Source organism: Leishmania infantum, chromosome 17 (genome assembly GCF_000002875.2).
Source record: "Leishmania infantum JPCM5 genome chromosome 17".
Lineage (NCBI taxonomy): Eukaryota > Euglenozoa > Kinetoplastea > Trypanosomatida > Trypanosomatidae > Leishmania > Leishmania infantum.
Window position 1 is genome coordinate 139,682 of NC_009401.2, and position 16,825 is coordinate 156,506.

At 60.5% G+C, this 16,825-nt stretch overlaps 5 protein-coding genes across 5 annotated transcripts; all 5 read right to left on the reverse strand.

The window, feature by feature from the left end:
- Nucleotides 1–405: 405 nt before the first annotated feature.
- Nucleotides 406–5,613, reverse strand: LINJ_17_0380 (conserved hypothetical protein; the record flags this gene model as incomplete). The annotated part of the gene is made up of 1 exon (XM_001464654.1): nt 406–5,613. One exon carries the CDS (start codon nt 5,611–5,613, stop codon nt 406–408), a length of 5,208 nt encoding a protein of 1,735 aa, XP_001464691.1.
- An 833-nt stretch (nt 5,614–6,446) lies between these two features.
- LINJ_17_0390 (conserved hypothetical protein) lies at nt 6,447–6,857 on the reverse strand (the record flags this gene model as incomplete). The annotated part of the gene is made up of 1 exon (XM_001464655.1): nt 6,447–6,857. The coding sequence occupies one exon, from the start codon at nt 6,855–6,857 to the stop codon at nt 6,447–6,449; it is 411 nt and encodes a 136-aa protein (XP_001464692.1).
- A 2,045-nt stretch (nt 6,858–8,902) lies between these two features.
- On the reverse strand, nt 8,903–10,690 carry LINJ_17_0400 (conserved hypothetical protein; the record flags this gene model as incomplete). Its single annotated transcript, XM_001464656.1, has 1 exon — nt 8,903–10,690. The coding sequence occupies one exon, from the start codon at nt 10,688–10,690 to the stop codon at nt 8,903–8,905; it is 1,788 nt and encodes a 595-aa protein (XP_001464693.1).
- Nucleotides 10,691–11,488: 798 nt separating this feature from the next.
- LINJ_17_0410 (cytidine deaminase-like protein) lies at nt 11,489–12,037 on the reverse strand (the record flags this gene model as incomplete). Its single annotated transcript, XM_001464657.1, has 1 exon — nt 11,489–12,037. The coding sequence occupies one exon, from the start codon at nt 12,035–12,037 to the stop codon at nt 11,489–11,491; it is 549 nt and encodes a 182-aa protein (XP_001464694.1).
- A 1,344-nt stretch (nt 12,038–13,381) lies between these two features.
- LINJ_17_0420 (hypothetical protein, unknown function) lies at nt 13,382–15,784 on the reverse strand (the record flags this gene model as incomplete). Its single annotated transcript, XM_001464658.1, has 1 exon — nt 13,382–15,784. The coding sequence occupies one exon, from the start codon at nt 15,782–15,784 to the stop codon at nt 13,382–13,384; it is 2,403 nt and encodes an 800-aa protein (XP_001464695.1).
- Between the last annotated feature and the right edge of the window lie 1,041 nt (nt 15,785–16,825).

The window sequence follows — 16,825 nt, forward strand, 5'->3', positions numbered from 1 at the left end:
AGATGGAAGTCGGACACGAGAGAAACCATTGTCCCCCCTCCTCCTCCTACCTCTGTAGGCAGTTGCCACGACGAAGCACAGTGCAAGATTTGCGTCGTCTTCAGAGCGGCTCCCGTTAGCGAGTGCAGCCTCGCCGACTTAGAGCCGCGCGAGGTGTACCCGTTCAGAGCCTTGCAGTACCGAGCGGCAGGTATAGGTGTGCTCTGTGATGTGCGGATGTGCTTGTTTTCGGTCTCCATTCTTGATGCCTCGTCCTCCAGTGCAGGCCGGTGCAACTCACAACGGCGCGCGAACGAAGCGCGCTTGGTGAAAGGCAAGGGTAAGACGCAGTGCTCCTCACTCACGCTGAAGCACCAACGGCAAGTTCACGCGACACCGATCGTAGTGCAACGCCTCTGCTCTCTCTCATTGCCGCCACCGCTTCTCCACGGATCGTGGGGACGGCTCCGTTGCCACCACATCGCGGAGTGCATCGCAAACGTGTCGATATAGCTGCCAGGCGGCCTCGTTGCTCGTGACGCCGACAGCGCGCGCCGCCACCCAAGGACGATCAAGATGTTCCCTTGTACCTGCACATGACTTGAGTTCACCGTCTTGATCTAGCAGTTGTAGAACGTTGCCATCCAGAGGTAAGCCAGCATGCGAAGAAGATGGCGAGCCTGAACGCCGGCGCTCCGCTTGAATCTCTACTAAAGCCTCCGCCACCCACACCATCTGATTCGCCAAAGACGGATACGCGACCACACTGGAGTTTATGCGGCGAATGCGCACCTGTGCGCGGCGCCCCACCCACCGCATCAGCAACGCCTCCACCCGTTCCGCAGGCGTCGATCGATAGCTGTCTTGAATGCGCGCCAAGTCACAGGCGCGGGCACACAAGAGTCCTCGCAGCTCCTCACGCACCGCGAGCGGCAGCCCACACTCTTGTGTTATGTCACTGAGCCACCGGGTGATCTCCTGCAGAAGGCGGGAAGGATTCTCACGGGGTAGTGGTGCCGCTGCAGCGACCGCGCCGACACGCGTGCCGTTCGCCGCAGTGTCAAGCGGCAGCCAGCGACGAGTAAAGAGAGAAGCAGCCGTGCATTCAAACAGGATGTCGTCCGCACCGTCACCGACATTGGCGTCGATGGCACCGCAACCTGTAGCAACAGAGAATGCTCCAAAGGAGGTGATCCTGCGAGATGCCCGAGATTGCTGGTCGGTGAAACCGAGGGAAACGTTACCAGCCGCGGTAGCTGCTCCAATAAGCCCGTCGCGCATGCGCACCTGCACCTTTGACAGCACCACCCGACGGCTGAGCCTCCTCCCGCTTCCCGCCCCACGCGACAGCGAGCCCAACTCGTCGACGCTGATATCCTCTGCGGCGACGGGATGAACCACCACATCACTGTCGAGGTAAGCGCTCAGCGCCCCCGCGTAGGCGTGCCATATGCTCTTCCCATAGTGCGTCGTGTCACGCCACGCCGCGTAGGGGCAGGAGTCCGGGCTGCGGGCCGCACCGCTAACAGAGCCGGGAGACGAGGGCGGCATAGCCGCCCATCCCGTTCGACTCGCTGTTGTCCCCATGGTGGCACTTGTCATGTGCGCTGCAGCCTCCTGCGCAGCGCCACGCACCGCACGGAGAACGACAGCGACGGCGGCTGTGTAGGCCTCCCCTGAAGAGGCAGCAGTGGCTCTGCAGCCGGGGACGACGCACAGCTTGGAGCCGTCTGTCCTTACGGCTGTCACCCCGCACTGCGACTGGCGCACTGCCTGAACTGACGCAGAAGCGGCCACCTCTGTCGCTGCATTTCTTACGGAGGAAGGGAAGAGCACCGAGCAGTCAAAGTTCAGCTTGTAAACGACAGGAGCAACTCCACCCCAGACGCTGTTCCGATCCAGCCCGCTGCTGCGCACAAGCTGGTTCAGCTGCGCTGGCCGCTGCAGCAACTCCGACACGTCGCGGTACGCCTCCAGCTGTGCCAACACCGCAGGAAACTGGAGGCGCACTGCCTGCCAAGCAGCTGATCGCCATGCCTCCCGCTTCGTCCGGCCCACGCCATGTCCTAGAATAAACGGAATCGCCACCGGAGAAGGGCACGTCGGCGAGACAGCAGCCGCTGATTGAGACGCCCCATTCCCCAGCAGGCTCTCAAGGTAAAGCGTGCATGCCACGGCAGGTGGTTTGGCGAGGCGACTACCATGCTGCTGCCGTGTTGCGTCCCCGTTGGCCGCCGTATCGACGTGAATGGGCTTTGAGGTGTAGAAGATCGTCGACGGCTGCGCTGCCTCTCCTCTCTCTCTCTCCACCTCTGCGCAGCCCTCGCCCCGGTCAGCACCAGATGCGGCACTCTTTACACGGCCACGCGGGGACGGAATGTTGTAGCTGCACCTGTACTTCCCCGCAGCACCTTGCAGCAGCTCACCGAGCAGCTTTGGGGCCGCGTAGAAGCGCGCCTCGTATGGAAGGTAGCCGCCACCTGTACCGGCAAACATTGGTGCCGCTGCTGCGCACCACGCAAGAACGTCGCTCATGGGTGGGAGGATCGACACTAGCGGTGCGTAGCGGGCTTCTGAATAGATGTACTCGAGTGCCCGGCGACACAGCAACGCCAGAGCAGGAAAGATGCCTGAGACCGCCTGTGCAGTCGTTAAGGTGACGGTGCCCAAGCGGCAAAGTGAGAGGGACTCAGTCACGCGTTTCTCGCACAACCACTCAGCCGCGGCCACCTCGCTCGCGCCTCGCATCGCGTCTACGCGGCACCGCAAGATAAGGACTTCCACACTCGCCGCCGCTGCCGGCTTCCCGTCGGTCGTGGCAGCAGCGCCGAGCGAAGTTCCCATGCACAGTTGCGCCTCCATCACACCTGCACGAGGTGGGGCTGCCTCTTTGCCTAGAGGTCGGCAGTTCCACGCGACATCGTGGCCGCCAGTCCACCACCCTCGATCTTCTTCACTGCCCGCCTGTCCTGCAAACGGCTCAGCAGTTGGACTAGAGTCTTCCAAGAGGCGCGCAGACAGAAGCTGGCGGGCACGTACACCCCCTTCACCGTTGATGCCGCTGCTCTCCGAGGCAGCACCCGCACGCGTTGCGGTGACTTTCGCAACAACCTGCAGCACTGTCCATAACGCGCCTGCCTCTGACGCGCAAGCCCCGATGCACGCGCGCACAGCTGCGGCCACCAGCATCCGGTTGTGCGTCTGATGTCCTGCGCATTGGCTAGACCTCGCTAAGTGGTCAGCCCCTGTGCCGTCGGCGGCATCGATGCTCCGCTGCAAGGAGCGCTCCAGCAGCTGACGGGAGCGCTGCCACCGGCGCTGCCGTGGCACCGACCGAAATGGCCGCTGCGCCACCGTAGAGGGTGGCGCGTACAAGTCTTGGCTAGGAATATTCTGCTCCACCGAGAGAAAATTCATGCGTGCCACAGCGTCCTCTGCGTTGGTGGCGTGCGTTTCCGCAAACAGCACGCGTTGCCCCAGTACGTCGTAGAAGAGCATCGCACGCGTCATTGAAGGGCCAAGCTCGTGGTGCGTCGACCCGTTGAGGAGCGAGGTCGCCTCGGACCTCGGCTGCTGCGCATAGCTTGGTGGAGTGGAGCCGATGGTGAAGCAGCGCACCTGCGGCGACGCCTCAAACCACGAAAAAAGGAGGAAGTCCAGCCCGCCTCGCGCAAAGGAATTCTTTACAGGGACCATTGGATAGCACTCTGCAGCCGCAGTGGCGACACGGCTAACAATCTGGTCGTACAAGGAGCAGACAGCAGCAACCAAGAGGAGAAGGGGACCGCGAGGGTAACCGGTATCTGCGCACGAGAGCCATGCACGGGATGATGCCTCGGAACCAGACTGAATCGCATTTCGGTGGTGCAGCGCAGGGTCACTCACGGCGCATGCTACGAAGCAGTCGCGAGGGGTCTCCCACCATACATGCACCCTTGTCAAAACGTCCACATCTCCGTACAGGCCCTGAGCAAGCTCCTGCATACGGCGCGCCGGATCATGCAACGCTGTTTGCTCGAACGTGATTTTTGGATAGCTTCGCAAGGGAAGATGAAGAGCTGCACGCATAGAAGCGATCATCGCGACCACGTCGGGGCAGTGCCACTGATTTTGTGCTGGTGAACCAGTGGTATCTTGCGCAGTATTCGATTCTACGCCCCATGGCTCACCATGTGAGAAGAGCCCCCGCTGCAGCGCCGTAGAGTTACAAAAGGTGGAAAAGAACGGTGCGCGGGGCCACTCAAACGCCGACACGACTGGTGATTTGCAGCACACTGAGACAGCTGACACACCTTCAAGGGCAGCGTTGGAGTCCAACATCAAGGCACTGCACGTGGGCGTCGCACTGCGGTACAGCGATGCTTTGGCGGCCGCCAAAAGCAGCAGAGCAGCACCAGTCATGCATTGGCGCGGCCATCGCAGCTCCTTGAGTGTCGGTCTGCTTCTGCAAGCGTCTTCATCGACAAAAGGGCGCCGGATCGTGACCGCTGAAATCGGAAAGGGCAAACAGATTTCGTCGGACACCACCAGACCAGCGGCTTCTCCTGAAGGAGCTGAGCTCGCAGCCGCGAAGCCGCTCTCTTTAACACTCCCTAGTGGTGCACAACTGGGCCTAATATGGCTTTCCTTGGGCGCGCGCTCCACAGACGTCGTAGTGACGCTAATGCTGTCAGAACCTGCAACGCACCGAAAACGCAAGGCCACGTCTTCAGTAACAGCAGTGCATGACGGATTCTGGGAGACGCTTCCGCACCGCAAAGCCGAATTTAGAACGCAAACGTCCATTTCACTCGTGCAGCAGCCCCCGCGTGCCAGCTCATTCAACAGCAACGCACCTTCTCGACCGGCTTCACGCCACTCATCCACCGCATGATCTTGCAAGACATCGAGAGACTTGAAAAGAGCCAGCTTTATTGCGTCACGTGCGCTCGGTGCCCAGTCGCCTGTTACACCAACATCATAATGACGCGCGTGCTGCCGGCTCTCAAGAGTTTGAGCTTGGGGGCCAACAGCACTACCCCTCGTCAGCGGCACATTACCGTCAGCAATTTTATCGCTCTGATTTCTTGAGACAACTTCAGCATCATCGATGGACGCCAGCTCCGCGGCCACTGTGGCACGGAACTGCGGTCGAGTTTCCAATGCAAATGGCGCGCGCAAAGTAGCGGGACCAGCTCGCGCAGGCTGCGCACGCACCACTCGCACGAGTGCGTAGGCGTTCAGGTTTGTCAAAAGTGCTGCAAACGAGACGAATAGATCGGAATCGAGCACCCGCATGATCCTTGCCCACTCCGTAGATGAGGGAGCAACAGCCAGCGCATCGATAATCGCGCCAAGCTCCGCCTCTTCCCTTGATGCAGCGCTCGCCTCGGCCACCGTCAAACGGCATCGGTGATGGAGCGGAATGCAAACGGACGTCTGGTACAGAGGGTTGTGTTCTTCACCTTTGCCGGTGAAAAGGTACTTCCGATTCGGTGGCGTGCGGCTGACATAAAGGCCGGAGCAAGGAGCAGCAACACGCCGCGATGAGCTCTGTGCTTCAATATTACTCAGCAGTCGAGCATACAAGTGGCGATTCTCGGCAGCTATGCGCTTGAGTTCACGGTTCGCGTTGATCTTCGACGCCAAGGGCATCGATCCATTGTCGCAAAACGAATGCGACCAAGATCTCCAGAAAAAATAAAAGCAAAACGCTGCTGGCCACCACCAGCGCAAAAAAACACAGACGGAGGTGTTCGTCTCGTGATTTGATGGCCTTAGCAGAAGGTTGAGAAGTGCGCCGGAGTGGCAAAACGAGTACGCGGAAGGGCGAGGAATACTGGACGATTTACCTGTGCAGTAGATTGATTTCACGTCACGAACGATAGGAACGCACAGCCACGACCTCCCAGCAGAGGAGAAAGCATTCCATCAAAAGGGTTTGAGTTAGTAAAGGAGTTGCAGAGCACAAAGCTCTGCAAGCCCTATCACTTTGGTTACGCGTTTTCCGCGGCCGGCAGCGACGCATCGAGGTGAGGGTGGCAAGGGAAAGCAGAGAAGGCAGCATGTGTTCAAGGCATCGCATTCTCCATGTGCATCATCCACGAGTAATCAGTACCATTCTTTTCTCTTTGAGAAGTGGCCCAGCTGGTGAATGGATCTTTAAGCGAAAGGTTCAACAAAAAGTATGCATGACCCTTTCGTCAGCCGGTGCCAGTTCCTCTGCACAAAAATCAGCCGCTTACGTGGTGGTTGGCAGGGCCGCTTTCCATTCCTCATTACAGAGAACTTGGCGCTCGTTTCTTTCTGTTTCAGCCTCACCAGCAACAACAAGCAAGTATAAAGAAATAAGCATCGTTCACTCATTCACTTGTTGGGAAAAAAGGGTTTCCTTGGTTAATCAGTGCGAGAAGAAACGGCGAGAAAAAAAAAGAAGCATATTCTAGAATAAAGGAAAGCAAGCATCATAAAGCAGACTGGGCGTAAGACTAGGCGGAGCACTTCTTGCAGTCGATCTTCGCAATGCCAAAATCGAGAGTGATGAGGTCAGCGGTAGGTTTATAGATGACACTCAAATTCAAGCCGCTTGCCGCGATGACTGAGCCAATGCAGTCAGAAGGGTCTTTGGCAGAAACCGCCGTCAACATGTGCGATTTGGGATCGTACGTGAACACCTCATTCTTGCACTTAAGGTTCATGCCCAGTCCCCTCAAGGCCAAATCGAACAAATGTGTTGCGTACGTTACAGTCAAATTGCCCACCACAAGGCCACTCGCGTAGTTGCCGCAGTAGAGGCCGTTTGGCACCCTCTCCCTGACTGTCATCGTAATCGCCAGTGCTGCCGCAAAAGCAGCAACAAGCGCTACGGCGCAGAGGATGCACTTGATGGTACGAGGCATGTTTTTGTCGCGTTTTGGCTCCACACGCTGATATTTCTCTCTGTGTATAGCGAACGAGAAACCCTTAAAAGGGAAATTGGGCTGTGTTTGAATTTGAGTGGGGCTTGCTGGAGGGTGTCGTAGGGGAGGGTCTCTAAAAGGGAAAGGCAGAAGATGCGAGCAAAGGACAAGGACGAGAAAGGTGCAGGAAAGGCTAGGAAGAGCCACTGTTAACTGTGGCGTTGAAGGGGCTCGAAGCATACTACGGATAGTCTGTCCTGCAGAAAGCTGCACGCTTGGCTCCTCTGCTCACATAGTTGTGCCCCAGAGCAAGTCACAAGCCAGTGAAAAAAGGGCAGACAAGCCGCTATCATCACGCAGCTTGCGGTGCAGATGCACATGGAAAGCCAAGCTGTCACGAAGGATTTGTTTTCTTCCCTGAGCACGTGAGCGCACCTGAGACGTCGAAGGTTTAGGGAATAGAAGTGGTACAAAAAGGCAAAAGATGGAAATGTGCTATGAAGAGTTCAATGCAGTCTAAGCAAGGCCAAGTGCAATGTTCTACTATTTTCACGTTTTTTGATGGCAGCGCCACTGCTTGCCGTTCGCATCAGTCGTAGTCGCGGGGAACTGCAAGGCGACATGCAAGCCGATCAAGGGCATGGCTTCCCAAATAAACACTGTTTCGCAGCAACAGGAAGCAAGACGCGGAAGTGCAGAAGAGCGATTCAATCTAGTCGGTGTGAAATGCGCCGCAGGAGTAGACAGCAGACTCCAGCGACAGCACAAAAGTTGAAAAAAAGTGAAAGGGAAAGCAGGAGACTGGGTTCAGGCGGCAGGTGTGACCGCTCTAGTTTTGCCGCAAGTATGCGTTCATCAATAATAATATCCTCGGCTGCCCATAGCATTTTCTTGGTTTCGATCAGCTCGCCCTCCAGCCTTTTTATCGTTGTGTCAGTTGTGACGCTGTCGTTTGCACACCTCTGTAGCTCTGCACTGCAGGCGCTTTCCTCGCACGGTATTCTCTCACATCTGCAGAGCTCCGTGTGCCTGGCAGATACCACTTCATAGGCCAGGTTTAGGTCTGTGAAAACGTTGCTTTCCTCCGAGTCCATGGCAGCGGGAGAACTTGGCTAGAGGAAAAAAGGCGCTGCTGCAGGAGGTATGTCGATGTGCGAAAGGGCAGCTGAGTACTTCGACAGGGAAGAAACAACAAAGTAGAAACCAAAGAAGGCAGGTACAGAGAGAAAAGAAAGGTGTGCAGAAGTGAGTGCAGTGTGCTATCAGAGCTGCGAAAGGCAGCCAGAATCGAACTTCCTGGTCCCCTGACGGGCAAGTGCAGCGACAGAGGTCAAAGGCTTTGCTGTCGACTTAGCGCGTCATGAGAAGTGATCGTTCAGACAGTGAGCTAATCGAGGGGGTAAAAGCGAGCGCTACCCCTTGACAGATTGCGGCTATTCTGCGCTGAATGTTGGAAGCGGGTGCCGGCAAATCTGTGCACCTCTCGGCTGTCATCGCCCATTCCGCCAAAAGTCGGGCGCCTCGGGCGGGGGGGGGGGGGGGGCGCCAAACCCGCGGCGGGCGGGCAAACCCCCCGGCCCACGCGGGCGGCGCAAAAACCCCAAAGGGCGCCGGCGCCCGCCCCCCCCCCCCAACCCGCAAACCGCCAGCCCCCCCTCCACCAGGGAGGAAGGCGGGTGGGGCCAGGCCACCCCCAACGGGAAGGGCAAGCCCCCGCGCCGCCCTGAAAGGGCGCCGAGACGCGAACCCCGGCGCGGCAGGGGAAGTAGGAAAAGGGACGGGGGAGGGAAGACAGACGGTGATCCCGGGAGCAGGGAGGGGAAGCAGCCCAAAGGGAAGCGCCGCAAAGAAAAGGCGGCGCCCCTGCAAGACAGCACGGGACGGGCAGGCGGTGGGGGGCCATCACCCCCTATAGCATGTAGTGTTCGTTTCTGCCGGAGGGTTTGTTAGGGGGTTGCCACGGTCATAGCGCCACGCAACGCCACAGTTTTGTGAGCAGGCAAACAGCACACTGATGGCGGGGAGGGCGACACGCGCGATTAACTTTAGCCTTCTACATCAATGCTGCCGTCCAATTCCGTCGCATTTGTGTAGCTGTTGCTCTTGTGCTTCGGAGTGAAGCGGAACTGCTTCTCGACAGGCCCAAGCAGCAGCTCACTTATGCGCATCCAGTCCTTAACGCTATCACTGGACATGAGCGTCTCCAACTCATCGCGGCCTTCGTAGAACGGCGGACGCTCGTTGATGCGCTGGGGCAGCCGCTCCAGCAGCCCAACTGGTACATAGCGATGAAGAAACGACAGCCATTCGCACAGGAAGCGCCGTGTTGTCATGACACCGCGCTCATCCGCCCCCCAGTGGGCCATTCCGCATGCGCAGAATTCCTTCAACATGTCCAGCCGCTCGGAGCTGCTGATGTCCTTCACCTGGCCGCTCTTGATCTCTTCAAACAGCCACGGCTTGATGAGGGCGCCGCGGCCGATCATGTGTGAGGTAATGTGCGGCTGCCGCTCCCGGTGTTCGAGTACGTCCTCCAGGGACATGATGTCGCCGTTGCCAATCACAGGCAGCGAGGTGAGCTGCGCGCACTGGTCCACGTAGTCCCAGTTGGCGAACTTGGTGTAGCGCTGCTTGCGCGAGCGGCCATGTACCGTCACCGCTGCGGCCCCCCACGTCGAGTACCGGTGGATTTGCTGATGCAGCGTCGGTGTGTCCTCGTCGAGGCCAATGCGACACTTAATTGCCACAGGGCGGCTCTGGTGAATCGCCAGGCTCTCCACGACATCGCGCAGCCGCCCTGTGCGCTTCCAAAGCCCGCAGCCGCAGCCGGACTTCACAATCTTCTCCACCGGGCAGCCGCAATTGATGTCGAGGAAGTCGTATGAGAAGCCGGACGCCTCCAGAGCCTGCGCAAAGGTCGCCGCCTCCTGCGGGCGAGAGACGGCCAGCTGGATGCCAAAGATGTCCTCACTCTCGTGCCGGCGCAGCAGCGACCACTCGCTCTTCTGCAGCCGATTCAGGTTGAAGACCACAGCCATCTCGCTCAGCGTGACGTCCGCACCGAACGACTTGCAGATGCGACGGAAGGGCAGATTTCCGACCGTGGTCAGTGGCGCCAGTACCAGCTTCTCGGAGAATAGACCGCGCAAGCTTGACTGGCGCGCAATCACCTCGCGAAGGCTCTCCTCCGTCTGTGTGGGGCGAGCCGTCGGCTCATCGCTGCTCAATTTCGTGGTCGCGTCAGGTGTCGGTGCTTCTGTTATGGGTGCCTCCTCGGCCGAGGCACTGCGCTCACGCTTCTGCCCAATTACCGGGAGGGGCTCACTCGCCTCGGCTGCTGTCGCTGCTGTTGTCTTCTCGGATGTCTCCGTCGTGATGGCGTCAGCGGAGGCAGCGCCTTCCTTGCTGTCAGGGCTCTGTTGCTGCTCTCGCCCCTGCTGCTGCTGCTTGGGCTGCCGCTGCTTCGCTTCACGAACGGCCCTCTTGATCCGCTGCAGCGTCGGCCCAAGAAAGAAATTTTGTTCTCCCTCCCACGCGGGGCGCTGCGTGCCCTGCACAAACTCTGAGTGCTCTCGCGCGGCGCCCTTGTTCATGCCGCGCGTACGGCCCTCCGCATCGAGGCTGACGCGCGCCGGGGCTGGACGCAGGTACTCCGCCTTCACTGGGCAGACGCCCTTCTCTGTCGTGATGGGCGGGCGAGCGGTAGGTTCCGGGGCGGGTATCGCCACCAGCGCCGGTTTCTCCAGCAACGACGTCGCGACACCACAGGTGGTGGTGTGCTCAGACGCCACTGGCATTGCAGGGGCCGCCTCTGGCTGCCTCGGCTCGCTCATGACTCGCTTCGCGCGGGAAGGTGCAGTGGCCGCAGTAGCTCGGTGCCCTTGTGAGTGCCTGCGGAACGCTTCCCCTTCGCTCTTCGTTTTTTTTCTGCGCGCTGGCGGGCGGTGAGCGTACGCTGCACAGCTTCGTCGGCGCACGCGTGCGTGCAAAAGCCAGCTGTGACGGATGCAACGGAAACCGAACGCAAAACGTTGAGAGACAAGACGGACGAAAAGGCGAGAAAGATGGAAAGGCATCCTCAGCTGGACAACAACCTCTGTGGAGGAAAGAGATCAGGCAGGCGCAAGAGTTGGGATCGCGTTCCCCCTCCCTCCTCTCGCCAGGCCCTCCGTGAAGGCACTGGCGTGCGCACGACGTTGACATTGAAATAAAAGGGCGACCGGATCACTCCTCAAGTCCGTGTGCATAAGAGGGGACTAGGCGAGGGCGAAGAACCTGCTCGAGGGAACCGGCGAGAGGGAGCGCGTGCGGGGCGCTTCTGAACAAATATGTAGCGGCGCCTGCCTTGCCCTTACTTTTTCCACCTCTCTATATCTACTATCCATCCTGTTGTGTGGCAGCAGTTGCTTCTTCTTTGCCTTCCTGTGAGCGTCGCTCCTTCTCCGGCTCTCACACGTGGGTGTGTGTGTGTGTGTGTGTGGTGGGGGGGAGGACAAACTGCAGGAGCACGCGCTGGCGCGGATGAGCCATCAAGAAAATAGGGCGAGCCGCTGCTGAGCCAACGCCCAGAGGCTCTGTGGTGGCTAAGGGGCGGCGCCACCTCCTTCGCCCTCAGGAGTCCTCCACCGCAGCTATGCAGAGGGGTGGCAGCCCAGCCGCGTTACGTCCATGCCCATGTCAGCCGGGCCAAACTTCGCCGGCACGAGATCTGCCAGCCGTACTACCTTAGCTCGCTGTGCATCAAACGCGACGAGAACCACCATGAACTCCTCAAAGTTCTGGGAGAGGTCGGCCACCTCGACCAGTAGCTGTCGGCACAGGCCGCACGGGGGGCAAAGAGCGTCGGCCGGAGGGGGGTTTGTCGGGGTGGCGGCGCCGTAGCTGCGGCCGTACACAGCCACAGCGTTCGCGCGCCGGTGACCCTCCATGTTGGCTCGCACAATGGCGCAGCGCTCGGCACAGCATGATTGCAGCGTGCAGTTCTCGTAATTGCACCCGGCCGTGACGCTGCCGTCGTCGTGGAGAAGGGCGGCGCCAACGGAAAAGTTCGAGTAAGGGGAATACGCGTTCTTGTGCGCCGCGACAGCCGCCGCCGCCGCCCGCTGCATCTCCGCCGGCAGCCTCGTCAGGGACATGAGCTCATTCCGCACCACCGGCGAAGACCACTTGATGGCGGGCATTCGTGTTTTCTTTCCTTCCTCGTACAAGCTTTTTAGGGTTGTTCTGCTGTGGCAGCTCTCGGCGGCGAGTGCGTGTGCAGTGCTCATCCGCGACAGCCACCGCTCGCTCGGATATCGCACGAAAACGCCGGTGCGGCAAGTTCAGAGAGGGGGAAGGGGGGAGAGCTGAAGTCCCATGCCCGTTTTTTTTTTAATGGAGAACAGCATGAACAAACATCGCGCGCTGTCATGCGCACCAGCAACCACACGCAGTGAGAGCGTGCCCACACATGCACACAAGCACGCAAGTTGAGTGTGGTATGCGCGGTGAACGCATCAATGACTCGTCTTTTCGGTTTTTCTTGCTGTGTGCGAGCCCCATTATGACGGAGATGGTGAGGTGAGCGGGGGGAGGGAGGGGGCCACAGCGATGCACGGCGACTGATGTCGGCGGTCAGGTCGTGGATGGCGCGGCGCCGGAGCGGCCAGCGACCGCGAGCACGCTTGTGCCGCCGACATGACAAGCCGAGTGCCGGCGTGGCTCGAAGGCATCTGTCACCCGGCCCTCGCTGCCCACTGGTGGAGGGAGCCTGCGCCACCGCGAGGGGGGTGCACCGGGGGCGGTGGCCGGCATGACGGGAGCGGCTGTGAGGCTGCCTGCGGAGTGGGGTGTGGGTGGAGTCCGCTGCCGAGGCCGTGCTCTCAGATGGCTGAGCCGGCGCACTGCTGCACCGGCGTGCGCCTAGGGCTGCGCCGCGCCACGCGACGGGTGGCCTGTGGCAGCGCCGGGGAGGCTCGAGGGCGGAGGTGGACCTCGCGTTGCCTGGCAAAGGAGTGGACTCATCCTGAGAGGAAGAAAGGAAACAGCAAGAAAGCATGCGCCGCTTGTGAGCGGGTGCGTGGGTGTTACGCGGCCCGCCTCTCTCCCATCTCTGCCTCCTCGCGTGCCTGCTTTAACGCAGAGAGTCGTTCGAAGGGCAGTGCCGGGTGATGGATTTGGACCGGCGGAGGGGGGCAGGGGCAGAGGGGGCACGCAGGCACCGTGAAGAAATACTTAACAAGATGAACAGGGGAAACGCTCACACAAGCAATGGCAGCATAGCACACGCACACCCTCGCGCATATCAGACAGCAGATAGAGGCGGGGGTGGGGAAACGTAACCGTGAGCGTGTCGTCGACGCGTGCGGGCAATGAAGAGCTGCTCTTCGCGCGCCCACTATACCTTGCACCAGCCCTTCGCATCTAGCCCTCTCTGCGGACTGTCCGAGCTTTCTTCGAAGTTTGTTGCACTTCTTTCAGCGTGCATGAAGGCCACCCGAGGCGAAACACGCCGGTGGGGGAGGGAGGGGGGTCGCTGAGGTCGACTAGGTCACGGGGTCGACACCCATGCTCTCCAGCATCGCCCAGTAGGCGTGTATGAACGCTGCGACGAACGCCACAAACGTGTACTCGGACACCACAAACATCGGAATCACCTGGAGGTTGCGCGCCCAGCCATCACCACGGGAACTGCTGTAACAGTGGTTGCCGTTACCGTGCCCTCCATCGCGCTGCATCGTGGCGTGCCGCTGCAGCTGCCGAACCGCTGCCGCTCGCCTGTACTCCTCCACTGCAACTGCGCTCGTAAGCACTGCCACTGCCTGGTCTGTGGGCAGCTCCAGCGCCGCCTGCACCTCGTCCGCGGACGCCTTGTTGAGCAAGCGGCAGAAGGACCAGAAGGGCAAGCAGTAAGACTCCTCAACGGCAAAGTCTAGATACACCTCCTCCACCGCCCCGATCGTGCACCACCCGTTCGCCTCCAGCTCTGCGTAGAACACCTCCGCATCCATCAGCAGCACACTCACCTGATGTGCTAATAAAGACGCCGCGGAGCCACCACTCGGCGCTGTAGCCGCAGCAGCAGCGCCGCCGGCACCAGTTGCCGAGGCTATTGACGAGGCGCTGACCCATCCGTTGACGTTACTGAAGTCGCTGCCGTTTAAGTCCCCTTCGGTGGCGCCGGCCCCGTTCGCGCTGGCGCTCGTGCCGGCAGCCAAGTCTTCGGGCGAGACGGCCGTGTTCAAGCAGGCAGCATACGGAGGTCCACCGAGGGACTTCCACCGCGTGGTGAGCGCCACCGCTGACGGGTGCTGCCGCGAAGGTTGATGCAGCGGTGACGTGTTTGTAATGAGCGCACCACCAACAGCGGTCCTCCTGCGGCCATCGGGAAGACTACCAGCTGAAGTGGGGGGCGTTCCGATCGCGCTAGACAGTAGCGGCGATGAATTGCCTTTAGGGGAGCCGTTACCGCCACCTAACGCGATCGGAACGCTAAGCGGCGTCACGCTGCTTGAGGGCGACGATGGCTGCGGCGGCGTCTTTACGCAAGTCAGCGACGTGGCGGGCGTGCTGTGGGAATAGGGGGGCCTTGACTTCGGCGTCACCGTGGGACTCTTGCTGAAGGGGAGCGATGTGGCCAACTGCGGTGACGGCGCCGGGGCCACCACCTCCAACTCCGGAGCCCCGTCTTCCACATCCCACAGCGCTGCCACCGCACCGGCATCTGCACTCAGGGTGGCACACGGCATTGATCGATGCTGTCCTGGTGTGCTATTCCGTGACACGGACACGACCAAATCGTCGCCGTCGGCTGACGGGTCTGCGCTAGCGGCCTCAGTGGGAAGCAAAGTAGCCGACAAGCGTAGCCGCAGCGACTGTTGAGCTACGTACGACGAGTGGCGCAGGCGGGCGGTGGCACCGAGCCTCACGTCGGAAGCGGTTGCCATGCTGCGCACGCGACGCTCGAAGCGCTGCCGCTCGTGCCGACGGTCCCGCTCCTGGTGCTGCACAAGCCGAAGCATCCACTCCGCAAAGTGCGCCGCCGCGGCGTGGCGAACGTTATCCGTGATGGACTGACTGAACACCGACGGGGACGACGCAAGCGACGGGGGGCTCTGCGTCGGCGACACAGTGCTCTCACTAGACTTCGTGGCCGTGATATCCATCTTGCCCGGAAGCGGCACGGGCCCACCAGCCGGTGCGTTTAGAAAGGCCTCGCGGAAGTGAAACAGCATGAAGGAGGGCACGCTCTGGCTGTGGTGCTGCTCATGGTGCTGATGCAGTGGCAAAGGGCCGACGGCGCTGGGCGACAAAATGTGATGTCGACGTGTGCGCACCGCCCCGCCAGCGCCAGTGTTGCCGCCATGGCCAGGCTGTGGCTGCGCTGCGGCTGCGGCTTTTATAGCCTCGATGCGTTCGCCGACGTGAAGGCAGCAGTGCCAGCAATGCAGCGCCGCATATGTTTGCAGTACCTCTGCGAGCTGGTCCGGCTGGACATCGCGACCCACCGTCTTGATGCCCCAGTCCATAAAGAAGCTGATGTCGGTAGAGTTGATGCGGCCATCGCGGTCGTTGTCCAGCATGTACAGCAGCGAGACGCGGTAGAGGCTCACCCATAGCGGATCTGGCAAGTATTGAAGCACGTGGCGCAGCTCGTCAAGCGTGTAGTACTCAGGTGTCAGCGAGACCAGCGGCCCGAGGGACTCGGGCGGCGGCGGAAGCTGCACATCCGCTGAGCGAGTTGCTGACAATGGCGATGACCCGGACTGCTCTGCATCCCGCGATGACCGTGCAGCGACTGCGGCCGATTCCTCAGTGCTGGACGCCAGCGACGCTCGCCTATAGCCGCAGGCGCAGAGCAACTCGTCCTCGTCTGCCTGTTCCTCCTCCTTCAAGCGCAGTAAGGCTCGCTGCACCGAAGACTCCGCGTAGGAGGCGGCTTGGCCCATTGCAAGTGTGGGTGCGTGCACCGGGTTGGGGCGGAGAAAGTGTCAAGTACGCTGCGGCGGGGCTTGCGTCTAAGCCACAACACAAAAAAAAAGGTGAGAAAAGGTAGCAAAGATGTGAAGTGTTCGTCGCCGCAGGCCCCCGCCTCCGCCTCCGCCACCCACCCGCGCTCCCTGGTGGATGCAACAGCCAACGAGCGTGTGCCGGTGCCGCCGTGACAACGAACGGGAGCGTCCCGCAACCGGCACCTTCTCGCCGCCTCCTCGGACGCGCACAGGTAGATGGGGTGGGAAACGAAGGACGGCACTGTTGCAGTCGCTTTCTTAATGGTGTGCTATGCGGCCTTAGTTTGTTTTGCCTGGCGCCAGTGCCTGCGCAGATCGGCCGAGTAGCTGACGGCCGTGTGCGTACGTGCTCGCGCAGATGTGGAGGAGCGAGGGGGGGGGCAGAACGTGAAGTGGCATGATGATGTGCGAATGGAGGATGAGGGGCAGGGATCACCTTCCCCGATTCCGAGCCAAAGAAAAGAGGCTGCGTTGCGCGTTCAGCGACGATGCGCGACGCCGCTTGATGGTGTTCAACTTACTCCCCATCGTGGAAAGTCGCGCCACATACCGCATAATGACGAGAACATGAGGACAGCATACACGCCTTACCATCCGCCCTGCAGAGCCACGCCACACACATACACATACACCATGCGGGCGTGCGAGGTGGGGGGTGGGGGGTGGGGGCCTCTCCTTTGGATACGTGCGCGTGTGCTCGAAGAGGGCACTCATCACGCGCACCTACACAACGACAGCAGCAATCAGAGCGAATGAGAGACGTGTGCACACCTCCGTGAAACAAAAGCGGCGTGGTGGAAGCCTTGACCAGTTTCGGCTCTGCTGGAAACGGTGCATAGAGACGAGCAGCCGCACGCGTACACAAGTGCGCGCACCCGGCACACACACAGAAATGCGGATGACGTTGAGGAGGTGTGGGCGGCAGACAGTCCGCAACGAGTGCATGAGAGTAAATGCATGAGAAGCACGCGGAGGCAC